This window comes from Rhipicephalus sanguineus, chromosome 7 (assembly GCF_013339695.2).
Source record: "Rhipicephalus sanguineus isolate Rsan-2018 chromosome 7, BIME_Rsan_1.4, whole genome shotgun sequence".
Lineage (NCBI taxonomy): Eukaryota > Metazoa > Arthropoda > Arachnida > Ixodida > Ixodidae > Rhipicephalus > Rhipicephalus sanguineus.
In genome coordinates this window covers 13,274,244-13,297,386 of record NC_051182.1, presented here as the reverse complement: position 1 = coordinate 13,297,386, position 23,143 = coordinate 13,274,244, and the positions used below count along the sequence as shown (strand labels likewise).

The 23,143-nt window shown below is 46.7% G+C and overlaps 1 protein-coding gene across 1 annotated transcript in view; it reads left to right on the top strand.

The window, feature by feature from the left end:
- The window catches only part of LOC119400586 (eukaryotic translation initiation factor 3 subunit D), a 169,319-nt gene that overhangs the window by 54,693 nt on the left and 91,483 nt on the right, over positions 1 to 23,143 (top strand). Inside the window, exon 4 of the mRNA XM_037667649.2 lies at positions 18,252 to 18,300. Within this exon, the coding sequence (XP_037523577.1) occupies positions 18,252 to 18,300 (49 nt within the window). The remainder of the gene's footprint in view (positions 1 to 18,251; positions 18,301 to 23,143) is intronic.

The following is a 23,143-nucleotide window of genomic DNA, read 5'->3' as shown; positions in this document are numbered from 1 at the left end:
CTTACCCATGGTGCAGGACGGGATTGACGGGGCGGCAACTGATAAGACTGGATGGTGGGCTGCAGTCGTGGCCTGTGCGTGACGTTGGCGCAGGTTACCGGTACATCCGCTTCGAAAGAGTGAGGTCGAGCGGAGGCTTCAGCGTAAATGTGTGGGGCAGCCATAGGGATTGCTGGGGCGTTCTTGTCGACCACTTGGGCGTAACTCAAGGGTGCAGGAGCCGTATGGTGCTGGTGGTACTCGGGCATGACCTCTGCGATTTCTTGCTCAATTGCTGTACGGAGCAGAGGCAGAAGTGGGGTCGACGGCTGTTGAACGTACTGCGGGCGAGCAAATTCCAGCAGAGAGAACTGGGCCGCGATTTGCTCGCGCACGAATGTCTTCATCTCTGCGAGCAACGCGGAGTGGTCGGATATGGTCGACAAGCCAGCGAGCTCGGCGTCGCGTGATGGAGAGCGATGGGTCATCGATCGCTGCGGCGCAGCTCCTCATAGCTTTGGCAGAGCGTTATGACCTCTTCCACTGTGCTGGGGTTCTTGGCGAGCAGCATGGTGAAGGCGTTGTCGTCGATGCCTTTCATGATGTGCGGGATCTTGTCAGATTCGGACATGGTGGTGTCTGCTTTCTTAAAGAAATCGAGGACGTCTTCAATGTAACTGGTGAATGATTCACCAGCCTGCTGAGCGCGTTCACGTAAGCGCTGTTCGGCCTGCAGCTTACGAACGGCAGGGTGGCCAAACACATTGATAATGGCGGTCTTGAAGTCGGACCACGTCGTAAAATCTGATGCGTGGTTGTTGTACCACAAGCCCGCCACACCCGCGACGTAGGAAAACCAGGTTAGTCAGTTTTCCTGCCTCGTCCCATTTATTGGGGACACTCACGCGCTCGTAAATCGCGAGCCAGTCCACGTCTGTGCCATCTGCACCAGTGAAGACCGGAGGGTCGCGGATACGAGGGACACCTGGACATGAGGTCGGTGGAGGCGGGGGCGTTGCTGCGTGGCGTCTTGAGGCATCGTAGGCGGCAGGATACAGGATCGAAGAGCCAGGGGCATCGAATGAGGGCCGAAGTTGTGAAAAGTCCAGCTCCCTCCACCAAATTATAAAGACGTTTATTAGCGGGCACTCGGCGATGATACACGACTGCGACAGTCAAGGTGGGGCCGACTCTTAGCACGAGCTGCGTTCTCCGAAAAGAGCCACAGAGGCCGACCCACTAGACGGTGCTCGAAAGGACGACCCATTACTCAGTTCGAATGCTTCGCTACAAGGCAAATTATAACGATGGTCAGAATGGGCTCGTTTTTTGCTTGAGCAGCATTCTGGCGGCACCAAGAGTCAGGACCGGATGGACACAGACTGTGGTCAGAAACCCTGTCCCCGATGTGATGTGGCGGTATGTTGCCATCACGGCCTTCTGCATGTCCTTGACATCCCCGTTGTTGGACTTCAATGCCCATCCATAATATGCACTGAGCTTGGTTATCAAGTCTCCCATCAATTTGCCTTTTCCACCAAGAGTTTCAGAAGCAGAGCCCTTGTGTTTTGCAACAAGTGTACGCAGAGCCGTCCCCATCCTTTTTTGCACATGGTTTATGCAATCTTCTTTTTCAATTGGCACAAAGCCATACACTTGTGCTTGCTTGAGAGCAAGAAATGCTCGACTATCACCATCCAAGAGGATTGTGGTGTACCTCAGTTTGTGTAGCAGAAGTGACCTCTGAAAAAGTATGAACTGCTTCAACTTCCATCTCTCCGGCTTTTCTGTCTGTATTTTTCTGGCAGGCATGGTTTGCCTTCCAGTTTTCATATTCTGGGTCGCCAGGCTTCGGGCCACACGCACAACCTGCACAGAAGTTGCTCAACACAACATAGTCGAGTACAAGTCCAGAAAAAAGTTCGATAATAGTGCCGACTCCAATGTGGGACGAATGGCCGCGCGTCATCCACAAGCCATCGTAGGATACCGCTATGTTGCCAGAATTAGCAAGATTCAGGTCACTGTATAATGACTTCACTGACACCGCGCACTCGCCCATCAGCTTTTGGGCAGCTGTCGAGGCTGCCGGTACCAGCTTCTGCTTCAGGCAGCTCTGCCACGTTTTGGAATGAAGGCCGCGGTGCGATATATTCATTGCAGCGAAAATATCGTTCATCGCCGTTTGCCGATTCCCAGTGCTGACCATTGTACGAGCGGCGAGAAGGTTCACAGCGAAGGGAGTCACAGTCATGCCATTTTTTACGCGCGGCGAGCTCCACTCAGAAAAATCATCACCGCACTTCTCACAAATGTTGAGAAGCTTGACGGCAAGGCCGTATTCTTGCTCCCCTGTGTCAAAAGTCATGGAGCCGCCACACAAAGTGCACTTTATGCGCGAGAGAAGAGCGCTTAGTGTTTCTCCACTGACAATAAAAAAGCGCAACTCCATTTCCGCCGGCCCGTTCGCACCGTCGTCGACGCTCGCAGACATGTCCAATTTCCTCTTCGTTGCCGATGTTCGTGCAAGTTGTTGGAGTTTCTCCCCCACTTGTTTCTTCTGTTGGAGCAGTTCCGCTGGCGGAACCATCCTTGTGTTGTGCCGAACGGTGCTCCGCTGATCACAATCGGCAGGCGACGTCGTTAGGCCTAGCTCGCTCTTGCGAGGCCCGCTGCCGTCCACCTCGGAGCCGTCGCGGCCTTCGCTTGAGGCTGCCGGCGAGTGGTCAATCGCTTGGTTCTTCAGCAGGATCGGGGCGCTTTTCGAAGTTGTAACGCGCTCGCTTTCTTTTCTTGCCAAACTGATATCGCGTGGCGACTTTTGATAATCAGACATAGCTGCACGCAAGCGTTTTCGAAAATGGCGTCGCGCTATGCTTCTCGAGCGTGTCCGGGCACTGCAGCAGACGACATCAACCGCCTGCACCAATTGCAGGGCTCCATTTAGTCACGTGCACAGAATGGGCGAATTGAGTCGCGCGCTGGGACATTTTTTTGGCGCGATATTACTACCCAGCAAATAGGCGGACAAATGAAATTGTGGCGGGAATTTGAAGAAGAAAAGTAGTTCTTTCCGACGCTACCAATATGGCCGCGACAGCATGCGTGGTTCAGCGGCAACGCAGCTTGAAAAAAGGCCCTTTTTTGCGCTTCTTTGACTCAAAGTATAGCTCGCGGTGGTTACATAAACTGGTAAAATGCGGGGAAATTTTGTCAGAACACGTGGCAGTGTTTGTATTTTATGAGAATGCCACTTTCAAAAAACCGATTTTTTTCGTGATTTTTTGGTCTCAAAGACCTGCGTCCCCCTTAAAGAAAAAGGGCATTTGCACGTTTTTTGTTTTTTTTTTATATTTCGCCTGAGTACTGGAAGTGCATCAAAGTTCAGTATTTCAACTAGCCCTGCAAGCTGCTTTAAAGGGACTGACAACCAATTTTTAGGGCACCTATTTTCTTTAGCGCAACGGAAAGCTAACTGGTCAGAGCGTCTAGTCATGGAATGGTAACGCGGAAAACGCCGTGAAACATTTTTAATCAGAATTTTTCTATCTGTGGCGAATATGAAGTCTTATACACACTTGACAACACATGCTGCAAACAGTGAGTGCAAGACCGGTTCGTGTTTGAGCGCGCCGGTTTACTGGGCATGCGTGCACTCCGTGTGCATGCGCCGCGGCTCGACAGGGGCCACTGGCGGCTGCGAAGGCAGCACAGAACAAAGCAGGGCTAGATCTTAGCAAGGGTGGATCTTTGGCCTTGTTGGTGCAACATATGTATAACGTTAAAGGGACACTAAAGACAAATAACAATTTATGTCAGCGTGAAACGTCAATGTGTGAGAACGTCTAAAACATCAATAGTATCAACAGCAGTGCTCTAGTAATTGAGAAATTATGGTAAATGTAGAACACGATGTGCGCCACGAGTGGGACATTTTGGAAACAATCCCGATGACGTCAAAGAGTCCGGAGTACAATTAAGCACTACTGATCAAACTAGTTGCAATAAAAAAAGAACCTTCCGTGCATCACAAGACGTAATAAAATGCTGCTTGTTTGTTTGTTTGATTCATGGAAAAAAGAACCTCTTGACGCTACCATGGGGAACGGCGCGAGTGGTTCAAAAGTTCCATTTTCGCCGAGCTGCGCGTCTCAGTGGTAGTTTCGGTATCGCGTACTGCTGCGTGCGCTTGGCTCTCGCGTGCGCTTGGCTCTCACTCTACTTCTTCTGCACCTGGCCAAGCTAAGCTCCTTTACAGTGAACTATACAGTTTCGGAGTGGCCCGTGACTGCGCCTTGGCAAGGTTGATGGCTGCTGTTGCGCAAGAAACCGTAGCTTGGGTGGCCGGGCAGTAAAGGCGGGCAGCGTTGGGCACGGGAACTGCCACGTCACAAGGTCCGTTCAGGCGGGTGATACGGGTGATTTGAAGTGCGCTAATGCCGTGCGGAACATTAAAACGAGATTTTCTTTCAAAATAAGCATTTCCTTGGCACGAAACAAGCACTACGAGGTTTCTGCAACGCTATTGCAACAATCAACGTCGACTTAATATTTGACTTTAGTGCCCCTTTATGCGCAGTACTGAATTGACGAGGACGGGACAGGGAGTGACACACAAACATAGGCTTGTGTGTGTGTTGCTCCCTGTCCTGTCCTCGTCAATTCAGTACTGCGCTTAAAGGGGTGGTGCCATCAAATTTTGAGGCAATAACAAGTCTGTCGTGGGTTTCCTCTGCATGCAAGGACACTCCACACGAAGGGTCGGACACAGCAAACGTTTAGAATATATTTTAATTCACTTCCAAAGTGTACCTAAATGCCCATTCTCGCGACAGAGACCCATCGCTAGTGCGCCAACACTGGTGTAGCTCTGTAGGAATGGCAGCGAAAGTTCTAGTGACGTCACACCAGATCTGCTGTAGTGACGTGAGTGACCTCCGGACCTCCGCAACGTACGTACTGGCTGTAGTGAACTAGAATATATTGCAGTTCACTATAGTACCGGCAAAGCATCGGTTGCTACATCACTCGCCGAGTTTCGATCGCTTACTCGCTAAGTGCGTCACAGCCTTGTGTGGTCATGTGACCAAGTGCCACTGCCAAACCGCGGCGCCCAGAAACCGAAAGCGAAAGTTGTCCACATCAAAAGGCAATATTAAATTACAGTAGACTCTCGATAATTCAAACTTGAGGGGACCTCAGGATTTTATTTGAATTATCAGAAGTTCTCATAAATATGACTCAGGGCAACACACTAACTAACACTGCGATGTTTATTGTTTCTCAGTGCCGTAGCAACTGCTCTGCATGATTGCCAGTAAAATTTTTAGACATCAGCGATAATACTGGTGTGATTAAGGGGCGAAATGTGTTGCGTCCCACGACAGTTGCTAGCCCCTTCCAATTCTTAGGACGCTTTCTCGCATGGCATACTGCAAAGAAAGTGACTTTAAGAAACGTTTGGCATGTGATAGATCAAGGCCAGACCATACAGTATTCTTTCCCTCGGTCAGCACGAGATTATTGGTGCGCAAGGTTCGGCTAGGTTGGCCGTTTTGTAGGCAGCCAATCAGCTTTATTTCTGCCTGTTAGTAAGAGAAAAACGTGAATGTTCAGCTAGAAGCAACAAAGGCAGCAGATATTTCCAGACATGGACAAGCAATAAGTTTGAATTAACCGAATTTGTGTAGTGAGGCAGTTTGAATTAAGCAGCTTTAAAATACATTGAAAACATAGTAGGCCAACGAAAAATTTAAGATTTGTTTGAATTAACCGAAAGTTTGAATTATCAGAGTTTGAATTATCAAGAGTCTACTGTATTTAGTGAGAATACATGAATCTTGGTGCGTGCATCATGCTTCCTGGAGCTATAGGAAACGTTTACAGCAAAGAACGCGCAAGCCACAAATTTGGTGGCACTACCCCTTTAACGTTATACAAGGATAGACAATAATATACATACACTGACTTTGAGCACCAATTATGGCGCGCATGACAGCATCAGACTACTACGTGACTGTGTACAGCAATGTGACCGACTTCATAATCCAGCTTCAAGGCTCTTCCGCTAGGCTGCACGACATACCGGTTTTTGTTACTTTCAAGCACGATTTTAAAATATAAATCCTACTCACAACGCGGAAAGGACGCTGGAATCTGTCACTATATTTCACGGTCTTTTCATTTCTACTAGTATCTTATCACACGTTCTGCCCAGTTGTCAGTCCCTTTAAACACTTCTTTGGCGTTGCATACATTGTTGTTGTGTTCACGAAGACAGTCATTTAAACTTGAGGAAAATAGGTAGGGCGCAAAAAGGACGGGGATGAAGTGAAAACACAAACTGACAAACGCAACGGAAACCACGCTGATTTACATGCTGCCGAACAAGGTAATCACATTACAGATATAGTAACATGGGTGAACAGCGTTTGGATCAGACGTGCTCCTTGCCAAATGGTTCGCTAGCATTACGCTCGTTCGCTAGCATTATGCAGTAGCCACACTCACACACAGGAATCGCAGCAGGAGAGAGCGATCGCGCTTCATCATGTGCTCTCTAGGTCGGGACTTGTGGTCACGTGGCTTCTTTCCTCAATGCCATTCCTCCCTGTGTAGTTTCCAGCACACTTCTTGGGACGAGAGAAGAGAGAAAGCTCTTAAAGCATGTGACAAATCTCTGTAACTCTGCTCGTTCTTGACAGATTCGAGAAATTGCTGCGGCACATCGATTTGTGAGAGAATAAACTCCAATACTGCGGTCATTCGATTATTACTCGGAAAAGTGGTTCAGTTCTTTAAAGGGGCCCTGCGACACAATTTGAGCATGTCTTTTTCATTGGTTCTTCTGGTACTGTGGAATGCACCGATATTGTTGCGCAATTGGCAACGCTGGAATCGAAGCGGTTGATAATTTTAATTCACGGGATAAACTACCTTGATTTCAGACTATGGCGACACACATCGGCTATTTTTGTTACAGGAAGTGACGTGATGTCATGTGACAGTGACGACAAAGACTGTTCGTTTTTGATTGGCCTGACGCGACACGTGACATGCAGTATTCATATGGTTGTAGCTAGGCCATATTACGGACGCGTAAGAGGAAAAAAAAACCCTTTTTATGCTTTCTCAGAAACAAATGATTCCTGTTTCTAACTGATATATTTTCAAAACAACGAACACGACGCTAGGTGTGTTGTGGAATGGTAATCAAATGATACTCTTCCGCGTTTTGCCTTTTGCGGCATCGAGTGACACCGGCCACACCGGCACCTGCGAAACACGCAACGCTCAGTTCGGAACGATGCTGTCAACGAAAAAAAAATTCTAAACGCTTACCGGCCGACGCCTTCCGCGTCGTCGGGCGTTAGCGTTTTGTCTGGGCCCATGGAGCCATCCTCGCGTTGCGCGGGGCTCAGCAACGCACTTTAAATTTGCAATGGCGTGCACGACATGGAAGCCATCGCTGCGTCGCAAGAGCTCGCACTCGAGGTCTGTTAGGTCTTCCAGACTCATTTTGTGCACTAGATGACAAATCATGGGTGCGTCTGCTAGCTGACGCACGTGGTTTGTCGTAAGCATGGTAACAACGCCGTCAAAAAAAGGGGTAGCAATGTACTGTGTGAAGGCCACCATGAGGTGACATTTCCGGTATGTCTTTATAAGACGCACGCGGTGATTGGAGCCGGCCTTTGACGTCAGCGGGAGAGTGAAATGCGAAAAAAACATTTCTCGTCGTCGTCTGCTTGAAGTTTGAACTTTGAGGACTAATAACTTCACTTTTCATGCACCAATTTGCATAATTCTTTTGGCGTTCGTCTCAGCATTCATAACTACACGCATTTGCGGTGCTAAATAAGGCAGTCGCAAAAGTGTCGCAGGGCCCCTTTAAAGGCAGCAGCGTTTAACATCAAATAGGAATCACAGGTGTGGACTGTTCCATCACATCAGGGAAGGAAATAACTTCCTGCGAGTTGGCGGGGCGGGTCAGAGGCCTCACCTGGGTGATGGCCGTGAGTCTTTGATCCTACAGTCAAATCCCGCTACAACAAAATTGACAGGATGCGCGAAAAAGTTCGTTGTCACGGAATTTCGTTGCAGCGAAATTTCATCTATAGACCACAAAAGTTACGAAGATCCGATGATTATATGACTCGTCCTTTGGTCCCGGCAAGTGCATGCATTGTCTTTTGCATTGAATTCTCGCTAACTCAAACGTACTTGGCCGCACACCGTGTGAATGTATTTTCTCGCGCATAACACGCACAAAATGTACAGAAAATTTTGCGCTAAACTCAGGGTGTGGGTTATATGTGAATTTCGGTGCGCAAGCTGGCTTCATGGCAGTGCAAGGAAGGCGGCTTTGCGTCAATATGCGAGTTATACACATGGGTTATACACAAGCAAATACAATATGCAGGCTACCCTTGAAGCGTACCGAGCACGTAGCGCCACGAAGGAGCATGCCAAAGTTCGCTAGAGGCTAACTGAAGTGCTGAGCTCCGCACTACCAGTCATAAGCGAGCGAAAGGAAAGCCAAAACGCTTCGTGCTGTTTCTTTCTTCCGATGTGTTAGCTGCATATTTGAGCATATTCGCTATTCATGATCACGATGATAGCGACCATGGTTTTCTGCGCAGCGGTTGCGGCAAACGGTAGTCCTGTTTTCAATCTGTGCACACTGGCCGTGTGCGTGCCTTCAGAACTGCGTCGTTCCTATCTGTGATCGCTTCTACCGCGGTTTGACCGCGGCATTGCTTTGAGTCGGTGCGCGTACGTTGGATGCGCGTGTACTTTTGTGGTTGCCCAAGATCGTACCGACACGACTGCATTTGTGTTCGCAGCGGCGTGGCAGAATGTAGTTACGCTTGGACTAGGTGCGCGCTGGCCGCGCATGTGCCTTCAAAACGCCGTGGATGTCATTCATGACCGCAGGGCTTGTGACGACGAGCAGTACAGTGGAACCTCGTTAATGCGTACCTGCCGGGAATGCCACATAAGTATGCACTAAACGGTAGTACGCATTAACCACCAAGTAAAAATTTGCATCTCCTCGCGTACGCCATCGCCGCCAGCAAAGAAATAAATACAGTGCCACAGCAAATATTACCTAAAGTACCCACTGCAAAGCCTTTTCTTTCTTTTCGCAAAGTGGAGAAAAGATTCTGGTGCTCTAGGACGACTGTCTAATAGTGCCGATAGCACGCGGTGGCGATGTCAAGGAGCATTTCGGAACTATTATTACAGGGTCCATTATATGCAATGACCGACATAGCGACAGAACGGACAGTGTTGGCTTTCTGTGATATATGTGTGTGCGTCTGTACAGCGATCTGCTACTAAACAAAAACTAATAATAATATCTGGGGTTTAACATCGCAAAACCACGATATGATTATGAGAGACACCATAGTGGAGGGCTCCAGAAATTTTGACCACCTGGAGTTGTTTAACGTGCACCTAAATATCAGTACATGGACCTCTAGCATTTTCGCCTCCATTGAAAATGCAGCCGCCGCGGCCGCGATTCGATCCCGCGACCTTCGGGTCAGCAGTCAAGCGCCATAACCACTAGACCACCGTGGCGGGGCTACTAAACGAAAACTGACACAGTTCCAGTGAAACACTGTACAGCTGTGTGGAGCCGATCGTCTCCTAGCTAGTTGCGTGCAGCGTTGCCTTCTCGGCTCATGCCATTACTGCCGGGCTGCTTGCTGTACCGCACGCGCACATTTGTTGTGGGAGTGTTCTTCGTACCCACTTCTCTCCAGACCGTGCACAGATGCGGCGAGTAGCTTGTTCGGTTAACGTGGCGATGACGAACTTCCTGCAAGCGATGCGCACTCCGCGATGCTCAAGGGGTCCCGGCAGTGGACGGAAGCGCATTTGGGTGGTGACCCAATCAAAGCGTGCAGTATGGTTACAACAGCGCTATGCTTGCTGTACAGTACGCGTGTGTGTCAGGAGCGTAGCCGGCCCCCATTTTCAATTTTACTTGTGTATATGTACACGCACACATACAAATGCACACACAAACATACATTAAGTATGGGTGAACCCCCACCACCCCCCCCAAATTTCTGGCTACGCCTGTGGCGTGCGTTTAGCATTATAACGTCAATGCAAAGAGGTTTCTCGTTGCCCGCGACCAGCAACGCTCAACTTCGCAACAGCGAGGTGCTTTCGTTTCTACAAAGTGGTGGCCCCGCACGACGAGGCGGCAGTGATCGGTGGCCCAGCGCGTTCTGGTTCTTGCCTATTAAAAGTGTGCAGTAGGCTTAAAGTAGTGCTGCTCCGCACGCGTGCCCAAGCAGATACCTGAAGATACTTATTGTGATAAGGTTGTCGGCGATAAGTCCTGCTGGCGCGTTCGTCGGTGGCCACTGCCTCACCTTCGTTCTTTCCCGATGGTTACTCGCAAAGGCGTCGCCACAATCGTGCGGAAGTCGGAATCGGTGATTGACCGATCTACGCGCTTCTCGAAAAGACGGAAGACCTTTGGCGGCACATTGTGTTGTCGGGAAGTTCAGTGGTGCAGTAAAATTTTATCACACAAAAAGTTATCGCTGTGTGCAGGGTACGCACTAACCGGTAGCCGTAGGACGAAGCGCTACGGCTTAAGCGGTCAGCGAATGCATTAGGCTCTTTGAGACTCGGTCTGGGATTCGTCGCAACTGTGTTTTAACCGTTAGCAGGCACGTAGGCAAGGGGGGGGCCCGGGGGCCCCCGGGCCCCCCCCCCGAAATTCGTCCAGCCTTCTATATTCCCGGGCAACTTTTGTTTTATTTTTGCCATGGAAATACTTTCTTTCGAACAATTAGGCCTTGGCCCCCCCCCCCCCCCGAAAAAAAATCCTGGCTACGTGCCTGACCGTTAGTACGCTTAAGCGGGGACACTGCTCTTACAAAAATATTTTTTACATTTTGATTGATTTTGGGGAAACTCCCTGAGTTTATGCACATTTTTGTGCTGATTTGAAATATGTAATTATTTTTCTAGTATAATGTGTAGTTTTTAAAATACAAAATATTTCATGTGCCCATTGGGGAGCACAATTTTTTCTAAGCTGAGTGATTTCTTCTGACATTCATCATCAAGTCAATTTCAAGTTGGAATTTCACTCGTGAATGTTCAACATACAATAACTTTTGTTCCAGTTGGTTTAGAACATTTTTTGTTGCATTGCACTCAGTTCCGATTCCATATTACAGTAAAACCCCGCTGATACGTTTTTGAAGGGACCGTAGGAAATGAACGTAAGAGACGGGAAACGCAAGAGCCGAAAAACAGGAAAAACGACAAAATATTTAGTGGTACGGAATTTTATTTCAATGCTTACGCGTGAAAAAACCGTGTAACGTTGCCTGGTGCTTTTACTCATGTCCGAGCAGCACGAAAAGTTTTTCGAGCACCTGCAGTCTCACATCCTTTTCATAAATCTAGTGCCACCACGGCCTACACCTGACAAGCAATCGCTTTTATGGCGATACCTTCGGGAGATTGTCGCCGGTTGCGTCGGTGTCGCCGAGCGATACTGTAGGACCATCGGCATAGTGTCGGACCGCCGTGGCTTGTAGTAAACGGTCGAACGCCTCGCGATAGTAGAAGTACCCCCGAAAGCGGCTCCACCTCCTAAATTTCATCACTGGTGCACCCATTGGCGCACTCAGCCACGGTCTAGTCGACGGATAGAAACGCGGAGTTGGGGACGGCGTCATCCACAGAAATGTAATGAACGTCTGTGATTTTTAGCACCAACAGCTGTGGGCATGAAAGAACTAAGCACACGCAAGCACGAACATCGCGGCGAGTCCAACAGCGAACCGCGCGCACGACCACGTGAACTCCAACTAGCTAGCTCAAACTCCAACAAATAAACGCCAACACGATGGCAGAAGTAAATGCCTATCTTGGAGGCCTTGCTTTCGCAAGTAATTACGTCATACACGCCATGTTTGCAATACAAATTTCAAAGGCTATGCTTTTGTTATAAGTAAATGCCAATCTCGAAGGCCTTGCTTTCAGCAAGCACTTACGTCATAGACGCCATCTTTGCAATACAGGTCTCGAAGGCTATGCTTTTGTTTGTGTCAACCGAAAGTATCTGTCGCTTGTGCCTCTCATGCGGCTAATGTTATGGTCAAACGAGGCCAAGCTGCGTGAAAAGTCACCATGGCCGTTCTCTTAGGTACTCACTCGGTCGGCTCAGAGCGCACTTCGCGACGTATCATACGGGAACGGTCCCACAGTTACGACGTAACAGCGGGGTTCCCGATACATTGTACCCTATGGGAGCTGTGCCGGGAACGGCGGAAAACGACGTAACAGCCGGGAAAACGCATCAGAAAGGAACATAGCAGCGGGTTTTTACTGCATTGTGGTATGCTGATTCACTTTGTAACTCTCTCAGTTTAGAAAAAATCTTGCTTCCCAATGGGCACATGAAATATTTTGTATTTTAAGAACTACACATTATACTAGAAAAATAATTGCATATTTGAAATCAACACGCAAATGTACATAACTGTGGGAGTTTTATCAAAGTCGATCCACAAACAAAAACATTTTTTTAAGTGCCATGTCCCCCCTTAAAGCGGGTATGTATTGACGAGGTTTGGCTGTAGTTTTGTTTTGAGTGCCACGTCAAAAACATGGCAGGAGTTCTTGAAGAATGATTCTTCCGTGGCCCACATGCGCATCAAACCCGCAGGTAGCATCATGGCGGATGGGCAATCTGTCGCTGAGCATCTCAATGGTGAAAAATTTACTGGGATGTGCTTGTGGTGGCAGAAAGCATGTCTCCGATGAAGGCACGGCTCTGGCAACGAGCAATGGTCGAGTTTCTAGCGGAATTTCGCGGCAATCCTAGGCAAGCTCCTTTTCCTTAGGTGGTGGCACTGACGAAAACTTTGTTCAAGCGGAAATACCCAGAAGAAGTATTTTTATTTATTTATTTCGGAATACTGCAGGGCTTAAAAGACCCAGGCAGGAGGGGAAAGGTACAAACAAAAGTACAAAGTGTGCAAGTATCAAGAATAATACACAAGGAGGATCTATGCAAAGCAACCACAAAGTGAATGTACCAACAAGTAAACGAGCATTAAAAGAAATGTGATACAAAGAAAAATAATATACAATATGAGAAGATAAACAATACATAACTATCTAATCAATGTACAGAGGAATAGCAAAAAAAAAAAGGAAAAAAATACGGGAGCACTGTATTGAAAAAGGAAGGGCTAGATTTAAGATGTAATGGATGCGATAAAGTCGGTCTTGCTGAGTGTACTAAGAGGTAGGCTGTTCCAGTTGGCTACTGTTCGAGGGAAAAAGGAATACTTAAAGATGTTTGTTCCTTAAAAATGGAATACTTAAAGGCGTTTGTGGTGTTCTGACTTCTTTCTTGTGTCCGTGTTTGCACGCCCTGTCTTTTTAGAATAAAGATGTTGGTTCTGGTATTGTAAGGCATTAATGTGGCAGAGTGGTGATGTCTTGTTCGGCGAGCAGTGAGAGGCTCTATGTAAGGTTCAGGAGAAAAAGACAATTTATTGTTATACAGTAGGAATAGAAATTTAAGCCTGTGAATTTTTCTTAGTTGCAGGGACTGAATGTTGTGTTGTGTCACTGGAGCGATATTTAGAGAAGATGAATCTTACTGCTTTACATTGGATCCTTTCTAGCGCATCGATGTTAGTTTTAGTGTAAGGATCCCATACGATAGCTGCATATTCAAGCTTAGGATGGACAACAGAGGTATAAGCAGTTAGACGGGTCTCGGCAGGAGCATGTTTTAATTTCTGTCTGAGGTAGCAGAGTTTTTTGAAGGCTGTGTCGCAAAGGTAAGAGATGTGGGAATTCCAACTGAGATTATTAGTTATGATGACACCTAAGTACTTATATTCATCAACCTCTGTAAGTGGCATGGATGCGAGATTATAAGTAAACGAAAGCTTATTAACTTTTTTGGTGATTTTCATAAATACTGTTTTATCAATATTAAGCTGCATGTCCCAGCGTTCGCACCATGTTAAAATTTTTGAAGACTGGCATTTAGGGTGGTCTTGCTGGCAGGTGATTTCATTAAAGAGTAAGCAGTCATCAGCGAATAATTTTATTTGTACAGGTTCAGTAACAGAGTGAACTATGTCATTAATATATATGTTAAATAATAAAGGTCCAAGAACACTTCCTTGGGGAACGCCAGAAGTTATGGGAAGGTCACTCACAGAGCAGTTATCAATAGCAACAAATTGCCTACGGTTAGCGAGGTAAGCAGAAATCCAATTTACTAGGTATGAGGGAACGTCCAGATGAACAAGCTTTTCGATCAGTTTCGCGTGCGACACGAGATCAAACGCTTTCCTAAAATCCAGAAATATGATGCCAGTTTGTCCGGATTTGTCGACAACGCTAGCGAGACTGTGAATTACAGTAGTTAATTGGGTTACAGTGGAGAGGCCCTTCCTAAAACCATGCTGCATAGGAGTTAGAATAGCTCGATCATCAAGAAACCTTGTGATTTCGTTTGCGATAATGTGTTCTAAAGGTTTGCAACGAGAGGAGGTTAGTGATATGGGGCGGTAGTTTTGAACTAATGATGGATCGCCTTTCTTTAGGATCGGAATGACACGAGCAGATAGCCAGTCGTTCGGAAGCACTGCTGAAGATAGTGATGCACGAAAGATGACAACAAGAAAGCGCGATAGCATATCGGCGTATCTGTAAAGAAACACGTTTGGTAAGTTGTCAGGCCCGGGTGATGATTTTGTTTTTATATTCAAGAGCATAGAAAAGACGCCAGGCAAAGAAACAAAACTAATGTCATCCTTCACCGATGTGCGATTCATGCAACGGGGAACAGGCGAGTTTGCGAATATACTATTAAAATAAGCATTGAAGTCAGCAGCGATCTCTCGTTTAGCAACGACAGGATTGCCCTCGTGCATAATATGGTCGACTGGTTTACTTTTTTTGCTGAGAAAGCTCCAAAACTTCCTGGGAGCAGTTCGGATGAAGTTAGGCAGGGTAAACTGAAAGTAACGAAGTTTAGCTGCCCTAACAGCCTTGTTTAATTTAGCTTGGTATGGTATGATTACATCACGAGAAATACCCCGTCGTCTCAGATGTTTGACTTTTCTCTTTGCATGCACTATCTTGCGCGTCATCCAGGGAGTAGGTTTGGATGTTTTTGTTTAGTTCTGTTTGGAATAAAGTTGTCGATACAGTGCATACAAATAGCCTTAAATTCGTCCCAAAGTATTGCAGCGTCATGTCCCTCAAAAGCACTTAGACGATCATCAAGGTAATCTAGTACGCTCTCATCATTGGCATGTGAATAGTCCTTTACAGAAACAGTTTTACAACTAGTAGGCTTGGGAAGATCGACGGTGCAGGAAAAAGCCACAAGTTTGTGATCAGAAATGCCTTCTTCAACAGAAACAGAAAAATCTTGAAAAGCGACAGCTCGTTGTGACGAGACATTTTTCGCATTGTTTTCTGTGGGCGGCTGATGAGGAATCGAAAATTATTCGTTGTGACGGAAATTTTGTTGTCGCAGTATACGTTATAGCGGGATTTGACTAGCAGCTTCCTTGGCCTGCCCGACGGCCCAGAGTTGAACCTTGAGGGCGGGCCTGAGTGGCACTGCCTCCCAGCGTTCGCGAAAGCTGTCGCTACAGGCTGCATTTTCGGCATTCCTATAATAAAGTGAAAGCTCATTAAGTCTTATTTCACGGGAACGGAACAAATGTCCGAATTAACCGAATGCCGAATTATTCAAAGAAACAAGAAAACAATAAACAGGTGTCGATTACATTAATCATTATCTTGATGAATATATAAATCCCGAACCTATTTTGTATAATAGCGGCGTAAGACCCACAATTTTCGTCATCCTGCCACTTCTTTTTAGCCCGAAATGTGCTGTGCACCCCTCCCTTAGTACATACCGCCACCACCAACAGCACCATGTGCACATGACGTTACTTTTTTCTTGTAAAATGTTTTCAGCTGATCATTCGTTCATTGCAATGTAGTAAGCGAGTTTTATGCTAGCATGCGGACCGTAGCTGAAAGCACATCTTCAACGGCATGTGTCATGTTTTAGTTTTGTGACATTGTGCATGCATTGAAAGCAAGTCAAAATGAAGCTAGTGAGTGCTGCATCCTTTGTGGACGAAACCGTGGTTGCTAATGTCACGATCATAGGCAGTGTCTACGCATTTCTGAAGACACATGAGCAGCCTACGCACACGAATCGGAACGAAGCTACTTAGTGCCACAGCTGCTGCGGAAGAAATCTGCTCACTAATGCACAGTCATGGATGGCGACTGCGCAGTTCTAAAAGCACTCAGTGAAAATAAAACTACTGCTTGTTGCAGCCGTTGGAGATAATACCACAATACTGCAGTTGTTATCGATGTGATCATAGATAACGCACACACAGTTTGTGTGCTGAGTGAAAACCTAAACGAAACCAGTTGGCCACCGCTGCTGAAGCCTTGGTTGCCAACAACGGCACCATTCTTTAGTGAAGGCTCGAGGCCAATGCAGTGTCACACATGGTGGTAAATGCAAATAGGCATGAAGTGTTCTGGGTTTCCTGTTGTTACTGTGCGGTTCGTACTGATGGTCCCTGTGCGGTTATGGGCGGCTTACGTCCGTATTGGAGGCACGGAGATACAGAAAGAGAGACGACACAATTGACTGAGAAGTCGTCTTAAGGAGATGCCAGGAAGAAACCGTGTGACATTTTAGCACTGACTGCTGTATGTCGCGGCGCTTGTCTGCCATAGAGTGCAATATTTCATTAACATCAAAACCATGGATTTTTGGCAGGAGCCCTGCACTTTGATGACCGCATAGGAGTGTGATCATCTAAAACACAATAATATTAGGGGTGTGCGAATATTCGAAAGTTTCGAATATTCGTCGAACATTACATTCGAGATATTCGTATTCGATTCGAAAATCGTGTATTCGAAAACTTTCGAATATTCGATAATAAAAATCGAATATGCGATTCGATTATCAAGCATAAAATAACTCGTCTTCCACATTTCTGCTGCGTTCGTATCGCTAAAAACGTTGCCGAGAGGAGCGATACACATCGTAAGTACACGGAGGCACGATATCTGCCTGCGACGAGCGCCCCAATACGTATGATTTATTGCTGGTGCATCTACGACGTGCAGCGCTGTTGGCAATCATGTGACCGTACATTTTCAATATTATGCGGCCGTAACGTGCCGAACTACCACTCGTTCACTATGCGGGACCACTTCTGAAGAAAGACAGTGACCCACGTGACTGGTGGCGTACTGTAGGCACCTTCAGATACCCCAGTCTGGCAAAGCTTTGCCCCATGTAACTCCCTATACCAGCCACTTCTGTTCCAAGCGAGCGTGCCTTTTCAGTGGCAGGGGGGGGGGGGGTTGTCTCTGTTACAAGGGAGCGCCTGCTGCCTGATCATGTGGAGCAACTCATATTTCTTCATGATAACATGTATATATAGTCATTACTTTCATTGTGCCGTGATATTTGCTTATGTTGTGATGTGCATTGTGCTAGCCTGGACATTGTGTTCTGCAGAGATAGCAGTGTATGTTGTGTTGCCAGTCAGGCTGTTAATGTTTTTTTTTTTTTTCAAATACCTACATGTTAAATAAAATATTGTTACTGTGGAGGCATTTTTCCTTTGATATTCGATATTCGATTCGATATTCGAAGGTGGATATTCGTATTCGATTCGTATTCGAAAAATTTGATATTCGCACACCCCTAAATAATATTGATCCAGTATTTTGTTTATTTTTTTTTTTTGTATTGAAAAAATAGCTGAACAGGTTATTCCACAACACCCAGCTGCATGATGGCCTTATTTTTGCATTATCGAGTGAAATGATAAGTGCTCCGGAGAGCATTTTCTCTGTGAGATTTGCAATGAATTGAAATATTCATAAGAGCCCCATAATTATTCCAGTGTCTGAATGCAAATGCAACTTGCTTCTCCAATGTACCCGACAATGAAATTAGCTGCCCAGATGCAAAATTACCTGCTCCAAAGTGCTCCAAATTGCAAATTTTGATGCTTCAGAAATTTCTCCAAATAACAAGTCCTCGGTAGCTTCACTGCATGTTTTCCTTTTTACTGGAACATGTGTTGACTTGGAGGGTATGTGAAAACTTGGAACACAGATCTTGCCGCCATATGTAAAATATATTTGGCTTGCAGAGCTTACTTGTGTCTCACAAGTATTTTTGCTTGCAGCGGGTGAATGACAAGCTGTTCTTTGACAAGCGTGATGACTCCGAGTTTGGTGAGTGGGCCTGTTTTTGCAGACTTCACGTGGTGCCTGTCAGTGAGAGAAAGTGAGAATTGCGAATGATGCCCTAATATAATCTTCGTAAAAGGACACTAATGGAAGATATTAAGTTTGGTTAGATGGTTTTTTACCTGCGTTGGAGTGTATCACCACTTTCTGCTTGCCAATAAGCAAACTTTTTGCATCAAAATATCAATGGAAAGTCCCTGGTGCTGCTCCTCAATTTGAATCGGCTGTGCCGAATGCTAGGACTTGACGTCACCACCTCAGCTGGAGATTTCTGTGAACTGGCGATGTCCGAGAGTAATACGTAACCGTAATATGTAGCAACAACTGTAGCTTAGTGCACTTTTACTTATTGTAACAAAGTTATGTAATTAATTTTTTCTCTGTCAGTCATTGAGGAATCAGAATAGATGATCCGACTTCATTTGTTGAGGTCCCAACAGGGCATGACAGAGGGCGCCACTCCAGTTTCTCAATGTCATCATTTTCATACTTGCAAATGCTCTGTTCTCGCCAGGAAGGGTGAATTTGTTGTTACACAAGCCTAAAATCTTTCAATCTAGCTCTACTTAATATTTCCCTTTAGTGTTCTTTGAAAGATTACATTTTCACTTTCTGTAATTCTTTGATTGTCCACTTTCGAGATAGCTTTACTAAAACTGCATAGAAGTGCTCTAAAGAAGCACCAGCCAAGCACACAAAACATTTTGTGGAAATCATGAAAAAACTTCATTTTAAGTGGTTAGCACTTTAGGGTAGAGATTACTTAGATTGAGGTGCACGTTGAAGAAACCCAGGTGGTCAAAATTTCCGAAGCCCTCCACTATGGTGTCCCTCATAATCATATTGTGGTTTTTATATACTTTAGGGTAGAAATGGGCAAATATTCGGGTGCTTCGAATATTCGAACGAATTTGTGGTATTTCAGGGTGTCTACCGACCGGGAAAACCGGGAATTATCAGGGATTTTGGATTTTCTGGAAAAACTCAGGGAAAACTCAGGGAAATCGTGCTCCCATCAGGGAAAATACAGAGTAACTTTATTGAAAGGGAACGAAAGTCACGGTAACGCTGGCTCGAGATTTCGTGAACGCATTTTTCAAATCGAGCGGAGTGGTGGAGCGGGAGAGAATGGGCTAATGCGTGGCTTGCGGGGACCATGAACGAAGGCACATCGTATCGTGCAATGTTGTCAAGGTGTTCTGTGACTGCGCGGTGTAGTTCTGTATTATTTGTCGCACGTGCCGTGCGTTAGCGCCTGATATGGTGTTTTTGTTATCGCCGCGTGTCAAGTAACAAACATTATTAGTTGTAGTAGAGGTAACGAGCTTGAGTTATCTAGCAAGCGATCGCGATCGTTCGATCAGGAAGCGGATGTTGCCGACAAGGCTTGTATCTTGCAAGCCATCCCGATCGGCGAGAAAAAAGACGGCGACGCTTGTTGGCAGTTAGTCGGAGAGCTCACTCGCCGTGATCCGAGCTTTAAAGATGCTATTTAGGACTCCGTGAAGAATAGAATAAATTTCCGGGCGAAAGCGAGCGTAACTAACAGGCCCATTTACAGCAAGGGAAAGCTTTTTTTTTTTTTTTTCCGGTGAGGGCACTGCTGAATCAAGTTTTAGGCAGTCGACCGATATTTTTTGGGGCTGCAGCTCGCAATTACCAGCCACACCACTGCTTATGTGGATGTTCTGCTACAAAGCCGAATCACAAAACTTTTCAGAGCCAAGGCATAGCGGCGACCGAAATTCGCAACACCGGCACGGGTACCACTTGCTCGATTCGGCGCGCGATGTGAGAAAACAGAAACGTGGCCACCATAATCGGATGTGCCGTAATTCAGGCTGTTGGCGTGCTTTCATGCAATCTTAGCCCACAGCTGTATTGCTTTTTTTTTTTTGCGATAGCAATTATATTGGCCGCGAGATCGAGCGGAGTCGCTGCCTGGCGGCTTCTGGCTGAACCGCGCCTAGTGTGGATTGCTCCATGCGTCGCCTGCTAGCCGCGTTGTGTTTGCATGTGTGCGTACGTCATGCAGGTCCTGAACAGGCGGTTTGCTCCGTTGCGTTAGTGCAACTTTAACCGCTCGTACGTATGACTAACACGATGTAAAGAAGCATTTGGCCTTGATCTGCTGTATGTGTACTGTAATAAGATCAGTGAGTGCACTTGTCAAGAGTGCTGTGTGCGGTCGTCATACCCTCCGTTCACGAGAGTCATATCAGTGTAGGCTCTGTGGCTCTGTGGTCGAAGCGCATTGCAAGGTGCACTTGGTGTTGTCCTAAAGATGAGAAGTAATAAATCTCATGTAAATATAGCCTTTTCTCGGTGGTAAAAAAAAAAGGCTCTCATGCACTTGCACGTTGTGGTTAGGTGTATAACTTCGGGACTGTCGTTTATAGGTTACGTGACGAGCTTTAGTTGTGTACGGTCCTGGTCCCACTACAAAGAAATATTTCTGTCAATTCACGTCTGACACTTCGGTACTTAAATTGCCCTCTAAAAAGAACAGAAAAAGCAATGACACGGAAATCGCAAAACTGAGTTACCTTGCGCAATTATAACTTGTGGCGAAATGTATACAAAAACACCGATTTACTTAGATTAAGATACACGTTAAAGAGCCCTGATGGTCAAAGTTAATCCAAATGGCGTACTTTACCTTGACGTCGTAGTAATTTCACGCGAAGCCACATCTTTTTTTTTCTTTACATTACTTTGAGCGTTTGTGTTGCGTTGTTATAGCTAGTAGATTGATGGAAGGCAACGGACATTATTCGCATGAAAAAATGTATTTTGGTCCTGTGAAATAACCGGGCCTTTGTTCCACTACTGTCATGCAAGTAATCAGTCGAAGAAAGTTCCGTGCTGTACCTTTGTGTTACCTTTGTGTACTGTTACTGGAATAAAAAAAAAGCGTGTGCGTGTTAAACGTCTCCGTAGTGCTTAAGTGCTGTCAGCCACGTACATTTCCTCAGTAAACCTATCAACTGTCCTACAGTTCATGGAGAACTGAATAAGAAATGCGGATGAATATTTGAGCATGCAGTGCACATAGTGCTATTTGAAGTCATCGTGCACGAATACGGGCTTTCTTTTTATTGAGGGGTATCCAGATGAACTAGAAGAATTCAGTTGCACTACAGCAGTGCGTAGTAGGTGGAACACAAGCTAAACATGTACAAATAAAACAAAAGAAAACGTCATTCATTGCGAAAACACCGACTGTTGCCGAAGGCGAGCAACCCGTTCGTTGGCAGAATGCGCTTCTCTCACAAGTAATAGTGACGTTCGGCGCGCTTCGTGCATTAATTCGGGAATGAAGAGCACACATATTACGAGAAAGTTGCAGTCAACGCATTTTGTTTGCCGGAAAATCGGGTCAAATCGCTCACAACGAAGCGCTGTTGTATGCGTTTGTATACGCGCCGACAACCGCCTATCCACACTGGCGCGGCGACGGTGCTGCCACCTGTAGCCCGATCTCGCGGCGAATAGACACTTCAGGCGAACTTTTTGCCTTGGCCATGATCTTCCTTATCAAGTCCAAATCGCGATTACGTCACCCCGCGCATCCTATTGGCCTCGAGGCCCTCCACTGGAAACGCCGGCGCCACCGACGGCGTGACGTGCTTGGCAGGATCACGTGGTCTCAGCGGCCGCGTCGGCTGCTTGTGGCGCACTGCCGCGTGCTTTGAAAACGAGTTTCAAGTCCCACATGCGCTGCGGCCTGTTCAAATTCGGAAGTTTTCTCTCATTTTCTACTCAATTGAAACCATTGTAATAGAGTGGCTGCCTTCGAAGGCGACGAACATGGGGCTCTACCGCTCGGTGCCGCAGTGCCGCGCTTACGCAAAGGAGCCCAGTGTCAGCCTGCACTGGTAACCGCGGGACATGAAACTGCGTGAAGCATGGGTTGTAAAGCTAAGAACCGGCAAGTAGCCATCCGCTACTAGTCTTGTGTGCAACAAGCACTTCCGCGACGAAGACTTTTGTTACTGCGTCGGGCCTGCGATGTTCGGTGAGTAGCAGACAGCGCGCACTGAGACGATGGCTCGCGCGCACTTCCCGCCGGCAAATGATGCTTATCTGCCACAGGATGGTAAAAGCGCTACCTTTTACCACGTGCGATGCCATCTCAGAACCCTCCAATGCGACCTCTTGATCGTCGGCCCCGTGCTCAGCGTCCACAAAATCGGCTGCAGATGCGCAAGTCATTGTTTAGATACGTTAAATTAAAAGCGCACAGGGTCCCTTATGCATTCGTTAAAGATGACTAGCAGGCGAAAGCCATCTTCTTCTTGTGAGTAGTTGTACTGATTCTCCCGCGCCCCCCTCCAAAAGCGTTCTGCACCTAACACGGTTTTGCACGGCCTCCGTGACCGATCACGGAGGCAATGCAAAGCGACCATGACGTGTGAATACGTCATCATGTGACGTCACATTATGTGACGCCATAATGACGCTGCATATCTTGGCGATCTGTGACGTCATGATGACGTCATATGGTGACACCATCACGTGACGATTATTTTTTGCATCACTCGTGTTGATGCCGCCGACGCGGGACGCCGACGGGCAACCTTCCCATTTGATGAGGCATGCATTGCTTCATAAATTTTGCATTGCCTCCGTGATCGGCCCACCGGCCAACCCCATGTATTTTCTTGGAGCCTCGTTTATTTACGTGGGAAAGATGCCACCCTGTTGGCGTTAGACACGACACTGCTGCCAAAATTGCTGGGGTACACGCCAAATAATTACTATCCTGTTTTGCGGCTGCTGGTTGCTGCAATACCTTCTATTTTATTCACCGCTATTTCAAGTTCAT